Source organism: Thunnus maccoyii, chromosome 18, assembly GCF_910596095.1.
Source record: "Thunnus maccoyii chromosome 18, fThuMac1.1, whole genome shotgun sequence".
Classification (NCBI taxonomy): domain Eukaryota; kingdom Metazoa; phylum Chordata; class Actinopteri; order Scombriformes; family Scombridae; genus Thunnus; species Thunnus maccoyii.
The window spans coordinates 22,183,150-22,202,683 of NC_056550.1; the positions used below are offsets into that span (position 1 = coordinate 22,183,150).

At 41.4% G+C, this 19,534-nt stretch overlaps 1 protein-coding gene across 10 annotated transcripts; it reads left to right on the forward strand.

The window, feature by feature from the left end:
* The first annotated feature begins 580 nt into the window (after positions 1 to 580).
* Positions 581 to 18,970, forward strand: znf652 (zinc finger protein 652). Of its 10 annotated transcripts, none has more exons than XM_042392517.1 (9): positions 581 to 884; positions 2,771 to 2,864; positions 3,233 to 3,389; positions 4,351 to 4,451; positions 5,243 to 6,789; positions 9,908 to 10,055; positions 10,553 to 10,668; positions 13,525 to 13,669; positions 15,223 to 18,970. In XM_042392517.1, exons 5-9 carry the CDS (start codon positions 5,758 to 5,760, stop codon positions 15,849 to 15,851), a joined length of 2,070 nt encoding a protein of 689 aa, XP_042248451.1. In that variant the 5' UTR covers positions 581 to 884; positions 2,771 to 2,864; positions 3,233 to 3,389; positions 4,351 to 4,451; positions 5,243 to 5,757; the 3' UTR covers positions 15,852 to 18,970. The 10 variants fall into 10 exon arrangements, with proteins under 10 accessions (XP_042248451.1, XP_042248454.1, XP_042248449.1 ...); XM_042392516.1 differs by lacking the exon at positions 581 to 884 and adding an exon at positions 1,041 to 1,185; XM_042392518.1 differs by lacking the exon at positions 581 to 884 and adding an exon at positions 1,560 to 2,442.
* The last annotated feature ends 564 nt before the right edge of the window (positions 18,971 to 19,534 follow it).

Here is a 19,534-nt window from a genome sequence, read left to right on the forward strand (position 1 = left end):
TGGCCTTTTCAGAACCAGAATCAGAATAATTTTTATTGGCCAAGTATGTTTAAAAATGCAAGGAATTTGACTCTGGTTTAGTGGCTCTCGGTGTACTTACACATAACAACAACAGAACAATCTTCAGAAATATACAAAAACAGTGTCTATATAGAGGTGAAACCGTTTCTGTAACCTGTAAACAGGATATAAATAGTGCAAGGAAGTGAAGAGTGCAAAGAGTGATGAGATAAATATTAAATGGTAAAACAATTACGTTACTTTATATACATAGGCCTATAGTAGATGGATATGTATGTGTTATGTGGTTTTCTGTAAATCACTGGTATGATATGTGCTGTATAAATAAAGTTGCCTTTCCTTTCCTTGCCTTTAAAGACAAGAGTAGGTGGTAAAAATAAGATAAATTCATTAATTTTAGGATTCTCCTTTGAGAGAGGAGTCCTCTGGGTCTTTTTTTATTATTATTATTTTATCAATCAAGGATTTCAGTTGTGCGTGTGCGCGCGCCGTGGCGTGTCTGGTTTGGAGAGGAGACCCAGACACGCCGCCGCGCGCCTGCCCAGACAGCGGCCTGAATGCCTGGGATGAGCGCGGGACGTTAGTGTGCGCGCAGGAGCTTGGCCGGGCCACGTAGCGGGGCTGAGGACGCCGGTGCGCAGGTATCTCCGCAGCCCATAACGCACATCAATAAATAATCTCGCACATTTTGCACAAATGGAGCATTAGCGTTGCCCTCTTTTAAATGCACACACGCGTATGTAAGAAGAAGAAGGACGAACGAGGAGGCGAAGTGCGCGTGCGACCCTGAATCTGTGCAACTCTGATTGCACAAACGCAAGAAGAAGAAGAAGAGGAGGAGGAGGAGGTCGCTCTCGACGGAGGTAAGCCAGCAAACCGACAACAAAATGTTGCTATGTAACTTAATTTTATGCACTTACATGTATGACAAGCGTGACAGCTGCCGGGGAAAGCACATACGGGTCGCCGGTAGCCGGTGGCCGAAGCTACGGTGAGAATTGTCCGTGTGGCTCCGCTAGCACTGACTTTGTGACAGTGTCGAGTTGAGTGGGTTTGTCAGTACAGCAGTCTGGGTTTTGTTAGGAAAGCGGTGCTTTTCATTGTGCACGACAAGATAGATACACCGATAAGAAAGCGTGACATCGGCTTTTCATCTAGCTTCATGTGGGTCCGATAACTGCCGCACTTTCTCATAGAAGCGCAGTGTCGACATTTAAGTGTTAACGTTAATGCTAAATATCTGACGTTAATGTTAGCTGTAAGCTAACTAGCCCCAATCTGGGCGGGTTGGGGTTAAAAAAAAGTGAAAGTCCTGCATCTGTTGTAAGCTAATACATGTCAGCAAAGACTAGGGTTAAGATGGTATGGCTTGTGCAAGGTGATATGACTGTTCTTCAGGTTGAGTAACCTTAACTGTACAAAAATATCTACTGGCTGCACCTTGAGCTAATGTAGCCAAGTTAGCTTGTCATGTGTGTGCAGGTTAGTACCTATGGAGTATTGCTAGCAAGCTAAGTAGCCCGAAGTTGGCCAGGCCTGCAGTATTAGAGCTGTTCGGTGTGCAATGTTGCCTTTTTGTTTTAACTCTTTATTTGCTTTATAAACATTACAGCCATAACTACAAGGTCTTGTAGCCGAAATGATTGCCCTCTGCTAGATGTAGCCCTGTGGGACCAGAAAGTAGCTGCTGCATCATATCTCGCCATACTTCCCAAAATTATGTATAGTGGTGGTTTCGCACCTTGTATCCTCGTATGTCAGAAATAGAAAGCTTATTGGGCCCCAGTTCTTCCTAGTCATAGATTTCATTACATACTTGGCATCACTTGGCAAAGTGCTGAAGCTGGTAACTTTGGGATTTGTTTGTGTTTCAATCATGTTTTATCTAAATGTATCTACAGACGAAATCTGATTTTTAAACTAAAGAGCCCGTTTTATTTCCTCTTCTTTGGAATAGAGATATCCCGGTAGTGAAGTGTGGGCTCTGTCATCTGTCAGTCTTGGCTGTCAGTGTTTCTCAGTGTGAAGTGATGACAATTACAGATGCTTGGTATTGGGGAGTTGTGTGACATAATACGTTTCTGTGATACCTCAGATGACTTATCCCAGACCAAAAACACTAGGCGCTGCTCTATGACCTGATTTTTGGACATGAGGGCCAAATACCTACAGAGGCACGGAGAACCCCTGCAGTGCACCACACAGTGAGCTGGTTAAGGTCTTATGAGTTTGGACAGAGTGAGGAATGTGAACCCTCACACGGTCCTCTACAAGCTGCAAAAAGGAAAGCTCATTAAAGTCTAGACTTGAGAGGGAGCATGGATTTGAGGAGCACTGCTGCATAATAAGAAGTAAACGTGACGCATTTTGACTGCTTCAGAGGTCTCATCTGCTTTACTGTCACAGTTCAGCCAAGCACTTGTGAACACTTGCACTATTTAATGCTGTTGGTTTTAAGTTGTTGTGTAGTGCCTACGCAGTAAAGCTCCCATCCTGTGTCATTCAAATCTTAAGCCACAGTAGCATCTATCCGGTGTTTACTGGCTTTGTGGTTTACCCTATATGAAATGAGTTTTTGGTTTCACTTCATGTCTCTGAAGCTTGATTGAGGAAGGATATAAATTGGTTATTGTTGAATAGACTTTGATTTCTTGGCAAGTTTTGCTCACCATTAGTAATGCTTTGGATTACTGAAATGGGCTGTCAGAGAGACATTCATTGATGCACTTTTTTTTTTCTTTTTTGTCAGGGTGCAAAGTTCATATTTGAAAGCCGTCCAAACTGAAAAAAGGCAGTCACAAATGATCATCATTCCAATAAGTTTGACCTCCCGATCTGAGAAGGTGATTGTGTAGACTAATTACCCATGATATTGAGAAGTCTTTGCTCTACTTGATTCCCACATCAAAGGGCTACATTATTTCACTCTGAGTGAAACTCTGAAATGACTCATCATTGATAATGATAAGCAAGTGGAGGGATTTTACTCAATATGAGTTACATAACTACACTGTATTTGTTTATTCGCACATGTGCCGGGTTTTTTTAACAGTTTTTGGCAGTGACTTTAGCACCTTCTGATATATTCTTTCAAGCTCACAAACATTTATTTTAAGGCATGTCCTTAAAAGAAAATGAAAACCGATGATTGCATGTTAAGTCAGGTTCAGGCAGTGGTTTCTCATGCAATTTATATTCCTCTGTCATCCAGACGCAGGATAATCTATTAGGCTTTGTGTCTAAGACAGCCATGTGAGTTGAGTTGCTCCGTTCAGTGCTCAGCTCGCCCTCCCCGTGTGGTCTTAATGCTCTCAGAGCTGCTGTCCAATTCTCAGAAAGGATCAGAGTCAGCATGCACAGGAAGACAGGTGCGTCAATGTGTGGATCGTCAAATTCTACATAAATTACTTTCAAATATGCTTGCAAAACGGAAAGAGCATAGAGAAATGAATGTCTGGCTTTTATAAATGTATGTAAGACGTATTTTGTTGCATTTAATTCAACTCACATGTGCCTTGATTCTGGCATGCTTTTTTTTTTTTTTTTTTTGTAATCTAGCAAGATGAAGTGACAGGAGGAGCAAGAAGATTAGTTTATGGGTTACTTAGAGAGGTTCTAGCAATTAATAGAGAATCTATCTGGCGAAAACTCAAGTTCAGATTTAGCTTTTAGATACACAACTTATTCAAATACATGGAGCATTAAAAAAAAAGAAGATGAGTGACGAACAAAGTCAAATATGATAGCGAGTAAAATCAATCTAATTCTCCTAAGGAAGCTCTTTTCTTAGCTTTAAAAAGTGTATCTGTCGTTTGGAAATGTTCCGCGTCTGTTCTGTTTAAACTAATAGTAATAAGACCCGCACTAATGGTAAAACATGAATGAAACAATACTTTGTAGGTGACATAAAAGGGGGGAAATATTTACTTTGTTGTGGCTGAGCCTAAGAGAAATAATTATCATTAATAACTGTGATTGCTTTCGTCAAAATAGAGTTATCATGTTTGCCATAATTGCGTAGCTCTGTACTCAACATGTCTCGTTATCCCCTCCTTTACACCCTCTCTTGTTGTTTTTTCTTGCTCTCTAACGAACCTTTCATGTTAATCATGACTGTAGATTAAAAATTAGAACAAACAAAGTGGTTGCCGTTGTTGGGGTGGGTGGTGTTTGAATATGAAAGTCTCTCTTGGCCTCTTTATGTTTTCTTTGTAGACTGCGGGGCGTTGTTTGATAAAAGAAATGAAGCATAAGATGTTTGTGAAGACACAGAGGCGAGGATGTTTGCTGTCTCCAAGAAAGGAAATGTGTTTTTTGTTTCTTTCTCAGGGAGGTTTTCTAGTGAACAACCCGCCCTGCTGCATACTCATTATGGCAAGGAGGGCGTAAGGTTGTCCGAGGTCAACCAACTGTCAGTACCATATGCAAAGGTCAGGAACAAACAACCGCCACAAAAACAAGGAGCCCATGAGAAAATAGATTTCTCTGTTTTAATACTGTCTTTTACATCTTGATATTACTGTAGGTGGCAAACTGCACAGTGCTTTGGCTTCAATGAAAAGTTGAAATACAGTTTCCTGTGGTTGCATTTGCAATACATGCTCCTGAGTTGTGGTTACACTATGGTGCAGTCAATGGGGAGGTGTGTGCAAGTTGGTATGTGTTGTTTAAAACTAAAGACAATCTTGTATTTAATCAGTGCTTTTCCATGAAAGGTAGTATGGGTTTGTGTTTCTAGAAAGTATCATTTTATGTTAATTATACTAAATGTTATACAGTTAAGATTAAAAAAAAGTACTGTGGTTTAAAAAAGTTTTTGAGTGGAGCAGTTTTTGAATATTGTTTAAATTCAAAATTTAAATTTAAGTTTTAAGATTGTAGAGGATGTACACTGACTTAAAGACTTCTCTGTGTGTTATGTCATAGCTTAAGTAAACAATGTCTGCGTTATATTTTATAGTTAGGTGTTCAAATTATAGTTTGGGAATATATATATAGAATATTTAGTATTTGAAATTGAATCCACATTCATTTGTGAAAGCTGTGGTTTTAACTCCTACACGCAACACTGAAACGTTTGTGGGCAAATGTGGTGCACAGTGTTGAAAACTCGACAATATGGCTGTAGTTTCAGTTCACAGACTCTCTAGTGACACAGAGCGGAAGAGCACCTTTTATCTCATCTGTATTTCTTTCTCTCTCTCCGTATCTCACCTCATAGGTAATGCACTGTAAATGGCTCTTCAAGCAAGACACAGAAGTTCTTACAGCAGTTCCACGTCAGACGTTCAGTTTGTCTTTACCTGCGCTGCAGTTTGAAGACGCTGGCACCCTGCCGGGCCGCAGCCTTCAGAGAAACCGAATCTGAGAGCTTCCCACATCTCATAATAACTCGAGAGGAATTTAGTTTCAAATGTTCAGCATCAAAGACACTGAGCCTTTGATTTTTGCCGTCTGATTTTTAAGTTTATGGAACAAAACCTGGAACAGATTGTATGTCTTTCCAACTTCATTTCCTACCTTGGACAGCATGGATGCTCTCTTTGAATCAGGTTGACTATATTTCACCTCATCCCCTCCTTCCTGTCTCTTCAGTAGAAGGAGGGTGGGGGATTGGTGAGGCTCCCCTACCCCTCCTTGTCGAGTGGGCGAGTCTACCTAGGCACCATAACAGTTGCTCATTTCTGTTGCCTTGAGCTCCCACCAACTCCATCCCTCCATTCCCTCTCCCTCTTCATGAAATCCTGCCAGAGCCTCAAGGAAGAGGTTTCCGTCCCTAGCCTTGGCGGGATGTCACAGGAGGAAGGACGCAGGGCACAGGTGTCCCAGTCCTATTTTCACCCCCCTAACCCAGATCTGGACCTGACGGGCAAGCTTCATAGGAGGGAGGTAGGTGGCAAGCCCTATTCTGTGTTAGTGGACAATAAAATGGCAACCAAGACATCTATGGGAGATGTGAACATTGGTCTGTTGCCCACTCAGCATGTGACTCAACAGCAGCATCAGCAGTATTTCAGAGAGGGAGGAGCAGGGCAGGAGTTGGGCACACAGGGTTCCCAGGCCGGCAACGAGGGCACCTCCGATGACACTGAAGATGATGACGAAGATGAGGAAGAAGAGGGCGAGGAGGAGGGCTTCAAGCGTGAGCAGATCATCGTCGAAGTTAACCTGAACAATCAGACCCTTCACGTATCCAAGGGGGACAACAAAACTGGAACCACAGCGGAAGACTCAGAGAGAGCCGGCAGTGACGAGGACGACGACGAGGAGGATGAGGAGGAGGAAGAGGAGGAGGAGGAAGAGGACAGCCCCGATGAAGAGGAGGAGGAAGACGACGAGGAAGATGAGATTGAAAGTCGAAGAACAAGGTCAAAGAGGGCCCGTCGGGGCGCTAGTAGCACAGCAGCTCCCAGCCAGCCGCGGAGGAAAAGCCTCCGAACAGCTCTGAGCACCGCCACCGCCGGGATGACCACCAGGGGGCGACGGACGCGCATAGAGCCTCCAAAGAGCAAGCGCAGATCGGCAAGGTCAGCCCCATCGTCTGCCGGTTCCACGACCACGACGGCGGGAGGGAAAGCAGACGTGGAGGAGAAGGAGATGCTGGCGTGTGAAAAGTGCCCCCGAGTGTTCAACACGCGCTGGTATCTGGAGAAGCACATGAATGTCACACACAGAAGAATGCAGATCTGTGACAAGTGTGGCAAAAAGTTTGTCCTGGAGAGTGAGCTGGCCTTACACCAGCAGACTGACTGTGAGAAGAACATCCAGGTAAACAAAATCTCACCACATGTTCACCACACCTTCAATCATATCACTGTAATTACTCTCGCAACCACACATTTTATTCTGAAAGGTAGACGAGCGTCTTTCCAGGGTTTACTATATTGTTGCATAAGATGTTTAGATAGCTGCCCAGAAAAATGTACTTTTAGATTTATTTGGGTGCTTTCATGCTATGATGTTTAAGTGTAGTTTTTTTTTTTTTTATAGGGTACAGCCAACATTTAAAAACATACAACTGTATTTCCTGTTATGTTTGTGCTTGATATAAAATTTTGATAACGAGACTGTGGTGTAAGTGTGAGATAAAGTTAGTTTTGTTTCTGGGCAACAAAACCTGTGCACTCAGTACATTATATGTCTGTAACCAAAATAATAATTAATACAGTAATTAATCTTTTCTAGCTGTAATAATAATAATAATAATTATTATTATTATTGCTTCACATCAGGAAAACTAATTATATCAAGAATTTAATAGACTGAAAAATGAAAACAGACCCTCTAAAAATGCCAACATGTAGAAAACGTTGTCTGTTGTTATTGATGATATTTCATAAGTGGTTCCAATGTGGTTTCACTTCTCTAAAAATGAAAGATGGCAAATCCACATTAATGCCCAAGGGTCTTATGGGGGTTTTGATGCGCTTAATTTAGCCCCATGTTCTGCTCAGCTTGATTTGCATCTTAAGTTACTTTTATGAAGAAAGTATCGACACCCTTGACTGTCTAGTCAAACCAAATAAAGCCACGTAGTCAAACCTCTGAAATGTCTTGCTGCTGCCAAACTCTTGTTATTCTGCATTATTAATAACTTAACAACACATCACAATAGAGTTGCAGTTGTTAGTCTTTGTTATAATATTCACTCCTTTTTCTAATATCTGTTTAGAAAAGAATACTGCACATAGAGCAGGTTTCCTTAAAGATGTACATTCAATCTCCAGTAAAATCACTTATTAATCAAAGCAAATACATAATGTTATACTTAATAGATTTATTCATATTTTATTCTCAACACTGAATCACAGTGAATGTAATGAGGCTTTTTTGACACTTTAATAGGAGAGGTTGTCTACAAAGTGAAATTTGAAGCTCTCAAAAGTTTTATTTGTTGCAGAAACAGGCTATATGTAGTATATACAGACAGAAAATGACAATTCTGTCTACAATTAGGAGATAACAATTTTGTTCATACAGAAAAGACACATAATATCCTAAAGAGAGGACTGTAACCTCTAAAGAACACATGTGAAACACATTACTCTATAGTAGTCCATTTCAATCAGGCAAGTATATCGACACTGAAAAGTCTCCTAGGTTTGTTGATCTGGAGAAAAAACATCTCCGTGTGAAACATTTAGGATTTATAGATTGAACACTGTGTCACTCCGTGGTTTAAATAAGGAAAGTCTTTTTATAAAACAATATAAATACAAAATGTCATTTCCTTTATCCTCTCTTTGATGATATGTCTCCCCCTGCTGCCAGTGAATTTCCAGACCACTCACTGATTTTTTTTTTTTTTTTTTTCCCCCTCGTATAATCTTTACATTGCACACGTTTTACATATATATTTCAAGAAATGTAAAACAAAAAAAAATAGGAAAAACATGTTTCACATATGTCCTTTGTTGGCTCTCTCTCTGTCCCTCTGTATAGGACATTATGTGTTGATAAATTGATATTTAGATATTCATCTAAATGAATTATTGATTGCATATCTGTAAGTATTCAGCCTTTTTACTCATACGCCCCAGAATCATCTCTGATGCAGCCAAATGGTTTTTTTTTAGAATTTTTACAAAATAATTTGAACGGGGATCATCTGTTATCTAGTGCTTTGACTGAGATTACATCCTGTTTACTATATAGTGAACTGTATTTCCTGTTTGCCATTTTATGGTCTGAATTGAGTGGGAAATGCGTGCTCTAAATAGTTCCCTCAAAATTATCTCAATTTACTGCTCACTGTAAACAGTTGAGTGTGTTATATAGGGAATACTGTATGAGTGAATCATTGAGTGATTTTTTTTTTTGAATATGGCCAAGACGTTCAAAGGGATTTTTAGGTTAAGTACTCGTGTATCTGACATCTGATTAGTCAATTTGCTGGTAAAAACTATATCATGACAAGAAAAGACCATATTAAAACAAATCAGACAAGGACCAGTCAAGTTTAGGATACAAGAAATGCTTATGAAATAAAATCCAAAAAAACAAAAACCTTCAGACTACAGTAAGGTTATTTTAAAAATAAGTGTGTGTGTGAGATAAAAGTGCTGGTGAGACCACCAACAGGCCTGTGGCACTTCTGAAAGAGTCCACACAACTGTTTCCCTGCTGTCTCACCAGTTGCTGCTTTATAGAACTGGAAAAGGGAAAGACACTAAAAAGCTCACATGATAGCTCGGCCAATATTTGCTTGAAGGCATGTTGAAGATTTTAAAACAAAGCAGAAGATTCTTTGATCTGACGACACCAAAATCGAGCTTTTTGGTCGTCATATCAAATGCTTGGGTGTTTATTTGTCGGTGGCAGCACGATGCTGCGGGGATGCTTCTCTGCAACAAGCCCACAAGATAACTGCTGAAGAATGAGACATAAAGCCAAAGCTAGACAAGAGTCCAAACTTGAGAATTTATGCAGTTTTTTGAAGAAATTTTGAGGAAAAAATAGTGTAAAAGTCAATACAGACTGGTCCACACAGACTTTTTTCTTCTAATCAGTGTCTTAATTACATCCACTGTGATCCAGTTTCACAGAACAAAGCATGACAAGGTCCAAGAAGGATCAATACTTTTTCATAAGCACTGTACTGAATTAATCAAGAATCACAGTGATAAGTGAATTAGTCAATTGTTTGTTTTTCTTTCTTAATGGGAACTAAACTGTTCGGTCTCATGACTGCCGTCAAAAGCACTTCAGGAAACTGGATCCATTGTGTTTTTTTTTTTCTCCAGCAGAGGGAGCTGGAGTGTAATGAGACAATTAAAGTATTGCAAATGGGAACCATCAAGTTTTGTTGCTCATGATATTTATCAACAACAACAACAACAACAACAGCTTAATTTCAGTGTTTTTTTCTTTACTTTTTTTTTTCCAGTGTGTCTCCTGCAACAAGTCTTTTAAGAAGCTGTGGTCACTGCACGAGCACATTAAGATCGTGCACGGCTATGCGGAGAAGAAGTTCTCATGTGAAATCTGTGAGAAGAAGTTCTACACTATGGCTCACGTCCGTAAGCACATGGTTGGTAAGTGGATGAGCTCGTTTACACAGTTCCTGTTGAGCCGCATAGCTCTACTATCTCACAGTAGGGATGTGAGCCACCACATAGCTCTCAATTCAATGTTTCATAATGTATATATCTCTCATGGTGTATTACTTGACTTTACCAGTTTCTCTTGAAGGTGCTTTGTGTGTAAACTAAGGTATCATAGTTGTTAAACTACACAAATCGAGAAGTTTATTCCCTTTTATTTTACATGTGGAGAGTCAAAGCTAACCACAGGTTGTCTTTTGGGGGGTGATAAAGTTAACACTGTGTCTACAGATTGGTAAAAATATCATCCAGTTCCAGTCTAGTTTAGTACATCATCCCTGCGTGGTAGTCTTCTTTCCTACATACTCAACTATTCCATTTGAAATAAGGATATGAACTAATGTGGTGTACACTGTTGTCTCATGATTGTTTTTCCTGTGTCTTTCATCTTTCCAACTATCCGTTCCCCCCCCCCCACCCAAACACAGCTCACACCAAGGACATGCCGTTTACCTGTGAGACATGTGGGAAGTCATTTAAACGCAGCATGTCTTTAAAAGTTCACTCTCTGCAGCATTCTGGAGAGAAGCCCTTCCGTTGTGAGGTAAGATAATCGTGTGCGCGGCCCTGTTCAGACATGATATTTTGTATTCAGATAGATCAAGAGAGGAGCGAGATCTCTAGTCGAGACAGATTTGCAGCTCGCAACAGGCATCAGAATGTGACATAATTGCAGGGAGACTCACAACTCGAGATCAGATTTTGACTTTTTGATCATGTTGACTTAATCAGTTGAAACTAAGACCAATGCTGCACAGATAAAATACACTACTGCTAGGCTACACAGCTGGAGAACAGGATCGTCTCACCTGACAAGGACTAAAAAAAACCTTCACCAAGGCAAAACCACTACAACAGTATTTGGGAGGTTTGTGCATTTGTGTTTACACTGTGCCACACAGTGCGAATGCGGTACATAACATCCCTGACAAATTCTAAATATGGCTTTAAAAGTCACCTATAAATCCATGCTGACCTGTATGTGGTGCCGTCCACTTGTTATTAGGTCCCCCTAAAATAAATTTTAGCACTACATGGGGCTTGTTCTCCCCTTTTTGTTTCCATTACCTCCTCACACGTTGCTGCTGTCGAAGTATGTGTTGCCGTGTTAAAGGTCATTCACGTAACACAGAGGGAGAGAGACTGAGCCCTTTTTTACCGTGACAGCTCCCAGACAGATACTATGCATTTCTCCAGCAGCCTAAATTCCACAGTTGACTGATGAGTTTTTCTCCCCGCAGTCATTGTTTAATTTACTTTCATGCTCCCAACGCCCATCAATCTGCACTTGAACAAATATGTGTGAATCTGAACAATGTTGACATACAGGAGATATTTTCATAAACGCACACACATACACACACACACGCCTAAAAGTCATCATCTTTGTTGATTGTTTTGTCTACCAGTCTTTTATAACGTGTTTGTTTTGAGCTGAATTCAGTACGGTTGGTTGTTGTGACTGAAGGTTACAGTCTTGATGAATTTGCCCTTGTACGCCTCAAAAGAAGCCCGGAGGTAGTTTTCACTCATTAGTTTGAGCAGAGGAGCATCTGTGCTTATGTGGTTTGTGACCAACCAAAAATAGCCAGTTTTATTCAGTCGCTGTCTTTTTTAGAGGGGAACCATGTCTTTTGAACATTCATTTGACTGTTATGTCACCTGGTTTAAATAGAGAGCCTACAGTCAAACCATGTCAAATATTAGCAAACCACACATACATAATGTTCGCCAATTAACTAGAACATCAAATAAATGTAGAACAAAATGTTCCTGTGTTTTTGGAGTTTTAACCGACTCCTGTTCATGGATGCATTTTGTCACGTTGTGTATCAAGATTTTCCATTTATTTCTGCTCAACAGTGTTAGTTTATTATCTTATCCGTGTCTAAACTCATGAATTCAGAGGAAGTTGACAGATGGGGGTGCTTTACTCCCACCCGAGGCTTTTTAACGGTCCAACCACTTGACTGGACGGCACACAGAGAACATGTGTGTATGGGTGGAGCCGCTCTAATTAAATGCTTGAGGCCATCCTGCACTGTAATATGTGATTACATGCTTATTAGGGGAGTATGCGATGTATAGGCCATTCTCCTCAGTGGTCTTACATTGAAGTACCAGATGAAAAGCACTAGATTTTTTTTTTTTTTTTTAGAGCTGGTGTTCCTGAGACGTTTATTTAGCCAGGTGGTGTCATTGAAACTTCAGGAAAAGACCTAAACCAAGAAAGCCTCATAATGCAAACATACAGCGTGGTTACATGCACCCAAATAATCTGGTTATTGTTGGCTCGCTGCTGCTGTAACCTGAATTCTGAAATGTCTTGTGCATATAAATGAGAAACTGATTCATTTATCCGATTAAATGTTTAAAGAAAATCTGGTTAATATGGTTAGATTTCTGGAAAAAACCTGATTTCTTGGCTATATATAGAATTATACTGGGTTTAGCTCCCTCATATGCATAAATGTTTAAATCATGTCATTGAAATGGATGTGATTGCGTTCCTCACTTCCTGCCTAACCTGACTTGCTCCAGTAACCTGGCTTCTCACATACATGTAAAGTGGTCCATGTAGAGTGACAACAGTGTCATACATCTGTGAAAAAAAAGACCACATAACTCGTACACATGTACTTTTTTTTGTGCCTCTGTGTTGTTGACAGCCATAGCCGGAGGCGTTATGTTTTCGGGTTGTCTGTCCGTCTGTCTCATTCTTGTGAGAGCAATATCTCAGGAACGCCTTGAGGGAATATCTTCAAATTTGGCACAGACGTCTACTTAGACTCAAAGATGAACTGATTAGAATTTGGTGGTGAAAGGTCAAGGTCACCGTGACCTCACAAAACATGTTTTTGGCCACAACTCAAGAATGCAAACACTAATTATGACAAAGTTTCACACAAATGTCTAATAGGATAAAATGATGAAGTATTATATATTTTATACCCAAATAACCTCTAACTGAAGACAGACATGTCAATATAATGATAACTTGCCAGAAAATACACTTAATACCTTTTTATTTAATTCCTTCAAAGCCTTCACTACAAATACTATGAGTTTGTACAGACTGGTACAAACTGCAACTTGACTGGTTGGCGGAGGCGTACAACTGGGAGGCAGTATTCCTCCCAGTTGTATGTTCCCGTTTGAACTCTGAAAAGAAAACACAGACTGTGAGTCAATCTCGTTGTCAAAGGAAACATTTCAGTTTTAAACCACTGTCAACAAGTTAGCAAGATTCAACAGAGGACAAGGGATTATGTGTAAGATCCTTAGCCCAATTCAGTTTGTGTGCGTGTGTACGTGTGTGCGTGGGTGTTTTTGTGTGCATGCCTGTGTACTGACCTGGTGTTTGCATGTTATCTGAAAGCCTTTGTTGTCTCCGCTGCAGAACTGTGACGAGCGGTTCCAATACAAGTACCAGCTGCGCTCCCACATGAGCATTCACATCGGACACAAGCAGTTCATGTGCCAATGGTGCGGCAAAGACTTCAACATGAAACAGTATTTCGATGAGCACATGAAAACACACACAGGTGAGAAATTTCATGTTTGCCTCTCCAGTTGTACTGAAACTCACAGAGACCGATTGTGGCAGTGTGTGTCTTTTTCTCTATTGTTATGGCCATTTTTGACCCCAGGAACCTTTTAGGGATCTCAGGAACATTGCTTTGCAGCTTTTGAAGGGAACTCAGGAGCTCTAGCTGTTCAGTCGTCCATTTTTTAAAATCTTTTATTAGCCTACTTTGCTTGATCTTCACAGTTCTTCAGATAGAAAAATGTGAGTAGGAATGCCTAAATGACTTTGTGGCACATTCTGAAATATTTTAAAACAAAAAGTTTGCCAAAAAAACATGTTCCCAGTCATTCAGTCCGTCAGCCAGTCTCCGTACACTCCCTAAAAAAAGAAAGAAACGGGATGTTGCCAGGATGAACATTACAGTGGAAGAAGCACAGGGACTTCGCCCAGTTTTTGTAATGAGAGGGACCTTCAACATCAAGAGGAGCCTTGTATATATTGTGGCTTTTAATGACTACCCAGACACATGCTGAACTACATCCCTCTGATTTTCTGTCCCTGCTGCATTGCTATTTCTAAAACCAAACTCAGCAGAGCAGCCTGTACATCTTTCACTGTTTTTCTCCAGCCATGCCTGCCGTGGGCGGACACACTGCTTGCTCTTCAGTTGGCCCTCACATTTCTATTTGCGATGTGTAATTACGCTACCATTTCCACTCGCTGCTGCTATTCAATTTAGCCTCCTGTAAGAGGAGACACACCCAGCTGTGCCCCGAAATAGGCCGTACACATGTTAAACACAAACTCTCAACGTTCGCTTCGCTGCACACAGATTCTTTCGTAAATTCTTGCGAGCGTAATGTAACAGTTACAGAAGACTAGCACATTAGCTGTCACCTTTTGATATTCACTCGGTTTGGAGGAGCTTCACACATAACATGCCAGAATAAGGCATTTGGAGAGCCCTTCAGCAGCCTGTTAATAGATGACTGTGTGGGTGGTAGCAGGCACATTCAGTGGCTCCACGGAGGGAGGTTAATGAGAGCGGCATTCCAACGGAGCGTCTGTTGTTCACTTTCACATCTCCTCTCCTCAAAGTGTGAATTGTAATAGCTTCCTGCGGAGTGGGTGGGTTGACAGCGAAGACCCTCAATTCAAGATGGCAATTTATTAGCATTTTTTTTGGCCAGCAAAGGTCTGTCACCGACTGACTGACTGAGCGATGAAGCGATGAACACCATTGGTGCGGCTTCATCGGTTGCCTCGGCCCAGTGTTGCCACTTCCTGGATCCATCGTTTTAAATGAAAAGCCCACAGTCCAGCCATACACTAGGTTTTGATCTAGTCTTGTTGAAATAGAACTTACTGGAAGAGAGTTTACTTAAGCATTTGGAGAGCTGTAATCAGTTGATTTATTTTACATTTTGAAACCATCACATTTGACTACAAAAGATTTGAGTCTGACACATCATATTGTTTTCTCTCCGCAGCTGCAATCTTTTTTTGTTAATTGATAAGTGTCCCTGTCTCCGTCAGACATCAGTCTTTTTATTTTCTGAATCTGTGCAGGAGAGAAGCCTTTCATTTGTGAGATCTGTGGGAAGAGCTTCACCAGCCGGCCCAACATGAAGCGCCACCGTCGCACCCACACCGGGGAGAAGCCCTATCCCTGCGAGGTGTGCGGCCAGCGCTTCCGCTTCTCCAACATGCTCAAAGCACACAAAGAGAAGTGCTTCCGGGTCACCAGCCCTGTGGTTCTGCAGACCAGCGGCCCACCTGTGCCTGTCCGCATCTTTGCCAACACCTTCTCCTCCTCCTCCTCCTCCTCCTCTTCCGGACCCGGCCCCTCAGCCGCCACCCCAGCCACCACCTCAGCACCCCTGGGCCTCAGCCCGTCAGGAGGACCCATGCCTCCGCGAGGTCCCGTGGGACACACGTTCTCCCACGTGCAGCTTCACTCAACCCCCTCTCACCATCACCCCCACCCCCCGACAACCCAGCAACACCTCTCAAACACACCCCAACACGCCCCACCTCACCCCCACCACCACCTGGCCGCACCCCCAGTCTCCCACCTGCCCCCTCCCCCGGCCCTTTTCAAGAGTGAGCCCCTAAACCACTGCGGGCACGAGGACAGCGGCTACCTGCACCACATGGCCCCACCTGACAAGGGTCCCGGAGCCCCACAACACCACTGAACTGTGCTCCGAGTCTGCAGACCCACACCAAACCGCGCCTTGTTCCTCCTTTTCCCGTAGTCCTGCCTCAGTCTCTCTAAGTTGCAAGGCCCCTAATGAAAGGGTGCTCCTCTCGAACAGATCTAAATAAGTCAAGCTAAACATACACACTTGTGTATATGTGAAAGATTCAAACTAATACGCCCTGAGTGCACACAGTATTTAAGTAAGAAACTTAAAAACCCTGGTCAACTGACAAAGATTTTACAACCTCTAGAATTTTTTTTTTCTTGAACATTTTCTTAGGAAATATACACAAAATTATTCCTCCTGTGAGTTCTCTATCTGTACGTTAATGGGTGTAAAGTATCTCCTTTTCATCAAAAGCTGCTGATGGAAGTCGATGTATGTATTACCTGGGCTTCGTCGATCATCAAAGATCAGTGTCATTGAACTTTCCTCTTAATGTCAAGTTGACTTGTGGTTGCACATTGGTCAGGACTTTTGCTTTATGTGCAGGGTCCTCCCCATAGCAATACTCAAACTGTCCTCCTTGTTGTACTGCAGAGCTGGGGGCCACACAGAAATGTTTTAATGAATGTTGTAACTGGTTCTACCTGAGCCTTCCTCTGTCCTAAGGCCAAGGATGTGGCTTTCTGTCAGAGGGGCGGCAGCAGTAGTGCGAGACGCAGTGCCATAGGTTACAGTACGGAGGGGAGGGGGGGGGGGGGGGGGGTTGTGAAGGACATTAAGAAAAAGAAGGTTTTGTAAATGGTTAGTCGAATCTAGACATGGTCTTAGATTCTTATCATGGTTAAATGGTGCTTTCCATTCCAGTACATGAGATATTTCTTAATTTTGCTTATCCATTCGATTTTCAAAAGTGTAATATTACAAAATAACAATGTATTGTGTCGTACAGAACATGTCTTGCCAGCCTGGTTTTTCTACAAAGGGGTTTGAGGTTTGGCTACATATTTTGTGATTTAAGAAACTCAAGTCATGCAGGACATGCTCTAGGCACTCACACCCTCACACTTACTCAAGCACACACTCACACACAAAAGACAAAGACCATATGGTCACTGATTTACTTACTGTGATCAGTGCAACCTCAGCTTTCAGTACTGTTGGTCAATAGATGCTTTTAGATAACAGATGACTGTCAAATACTGCCACTGTGAGGGGCCAGACACATGGCCCCATCAGGATTTACCCCACCTCCCTTCGCTGCTGTCGAAACGATACGGGTTACCATGTTAAAGGTCATTTGACATACACAGTATACACACCTGGGACCTTTTTCATCACAGTTCTTAACAGGCAATTATGCATATTCCTCTCAGCCTATATTCCACTGTTTGGTGTGGGGAGTTGTTGTAATGTAAAGTTTAGATTTTTTGACTTACTCCGTTCTGACATACTTTGATCCACACAGGCAAACAAGTGTCTAAAACCTGATGAATGTTGCCTAACGCAGAATGATGGCTGATGAGTCATTCATGTTTGTTTTTTTTGTTTTTTTTTTATATTCTCTGATAATTTGCTCAGTTTTAAGCTAATGAATGGTTCTGTAGTATAGATATACTGTTGTTAGTATATAGAACTGTCAGGATAAAAAGCAGTGGTCATAAAAAAAAAAAAACTTCTAATACTTGGAACTCTTTATATAGATAAGCATACATGTGATCAAGTCAGCGCAAGAAGATTACATTTATAAATGTAATAGCCGATGGTGTGAATGTTATTTGTCTAAAGAAGCAGAAATGGTTGGCAAGTATTTGGCATGAATTTGGGGTTGCTTGGTTGTTAGCCCTTCACCCAGTCTGACTGTGTTTAGGAGCAACATTAAGCTATGTGTGTGTGTGTGTGTGTGTGTGTGTGTGTGTGTGTGTGTGTGTGTGTGTGTGTGTGTGTGTGTGAGAGAGAGCGAGCGGACAGTATGTGTGCATGTATTAGTCTCTACCTAACTGTCTGGTTGTCCCCAGTGCTCTTGTACCAAAAGCTGCTTTTACACAGCGTGCCCCCAATATATTTGTATTTTGGGGGATAATATCTGAAGATGAGATGGACAATAGCAGTAAATTTTAACATACATGACCCTCCTTCTACCGTTTTAAACGTATTCAGTCTGAAGTGGTTAATCTCAGTAGTTTTAGGATGTCACTTCTTTGATTTTTTGAGACCTGCAATTATCCTGCCATTTCTGTGGGTCTTAATGCCGCTGCGTTATTTTTCTTATCATCTTGTTCCCCCCTCGGGTTCACTGTTGTTTTTTTTGGCTTCAGCATTTTGCAGTATGGATCTTTGTCTTGTCTTTTTTTTTTTTTTTTTTTTTTTTTTTTTTTTTAAAGCCTTTTTCATTTGTGTGTATTCTCTGCACTTTACTGCTGCGTGGGTGAGGCGCAGGGAAGGGAGGGACTGACAATGCATTGTGGAACAGAGTGCAGTTGTGGCTGCATGGGGGAAAGGGTGGAGGTGATTACTTTGAGTGGATGTTTTTTAGGCAAGGAAAGGAGGAGAATCCCCGAGTGGAGGCGGGGTAGTGTGGAAGGGACCATAGCAAACGAAGGACATTTCTTTTACTATGTGTGTAAATTATATTTCCTATTTTTTAAAAGAAATACAACTTTTGCTCCGACATGGACCTTTCCCCTCAAAAGTGGAAAATATTTTCTTCCTGCTTTGGCGACTTTACACTAGCCCCTCCAAGCTGTGTCTGAAATACATTCTTCTGTTATGTTTGCTCATGGAGTTTTCCTCTCTGTCATGTCCTCTTTTTTTGTCTTTGAAAAGTTTGCCGGATGGTTCTCCTCCTCCTTTCTTTGTTATATAGAATGCACTTTCTACTAAAAATTCTTGGCTAGTTAAGAAAAAAAATAACATTGTATATTCTTTAAAGATGTTTTAAAAATCAATATACTTTTTCCCCTTTGTATTTCTAACCACTTAATGTAGCATTGCGTATTTTATTATTGTATCTGGTACAAAATGTGCAGCTTTATAATGTCCTGGTTTGTCTTTTTTTGTATGTTATCTGGAGATTGAGGAGAAGTGAAAAAGTTGGGCCTTTTTTGATAATGTACATTTAACTGACTGCTAACTTTGAGAAGTAAAAACAAGTAGCCATGATTATCACATATTTCTGTGCCTCTCTTTATCTTCAAATGCTGTTGGTTTACAAGGTAATCAAAAGGATTGTGCACGACATATTTCTGAAAGTAGGTCACAGGGTTCATTTTCAGGTAGCTTTTCACAGCGAGCTTTGTTGAAAAGCTTTATTTTCAGCTGACTCTTGTAACAGCACAGACTTCCGTGATTTGCGATTATTTAAGGGTCACAGGGTTCTTGGCGTTGCTGCTGGCTACACATGACAAGTTTAGCAGCTGATTCTTTGTTTTTTTGAAAGTTTTTTATTTGAAAAGGGAAGTTTAAGTTCACTTCTTTGTTACCGCCCTCTCGCCCCTCCCCCCCAGCTGCATTTGTTTTTGCAGATGACCCAAAAAAAGCCTTGCAGTAGGTTTTATTGTCCTCAGGGGCTGTGACCTTGACCACCAGTAACCTCAGTCAGGGATTCTCAAGTTAGATAAAGGTTTAACCTAAACATGTACCTTTTTAAATGCTGCATAATAGAGAAAGCGTCTATCACATATATCACATCAAGAGCCGAGGAAAAACAGGATTTTGCACCCTTTTGTCTCAGT

Excerpts from the sequence above, each read along its gene's own strand:
- znf652 (XM_042392517.1), top strand. The coding sequence starts at position 5,758 with ATGAAATCCTGCCAGAGCCTCAAGGAAGAGGTTTCCGTCCCTAGCCTT. Across the intron at positions 10,056-10,552 it reads CGTCCGTAAGCACATGGTTG|CTCACACCAAGGACATGCCG; the intron begins GTAAGTGGATGA and ends ACCCAAACACAG. Across the intron at positions 10,669-13,524 it reads AGAAGCCCTTCCGTTGTGAG|AACTGTGACGAGCGGTTCCA; the intron begins GTAAGATAATCG and ends TCTCCGCTGCAG.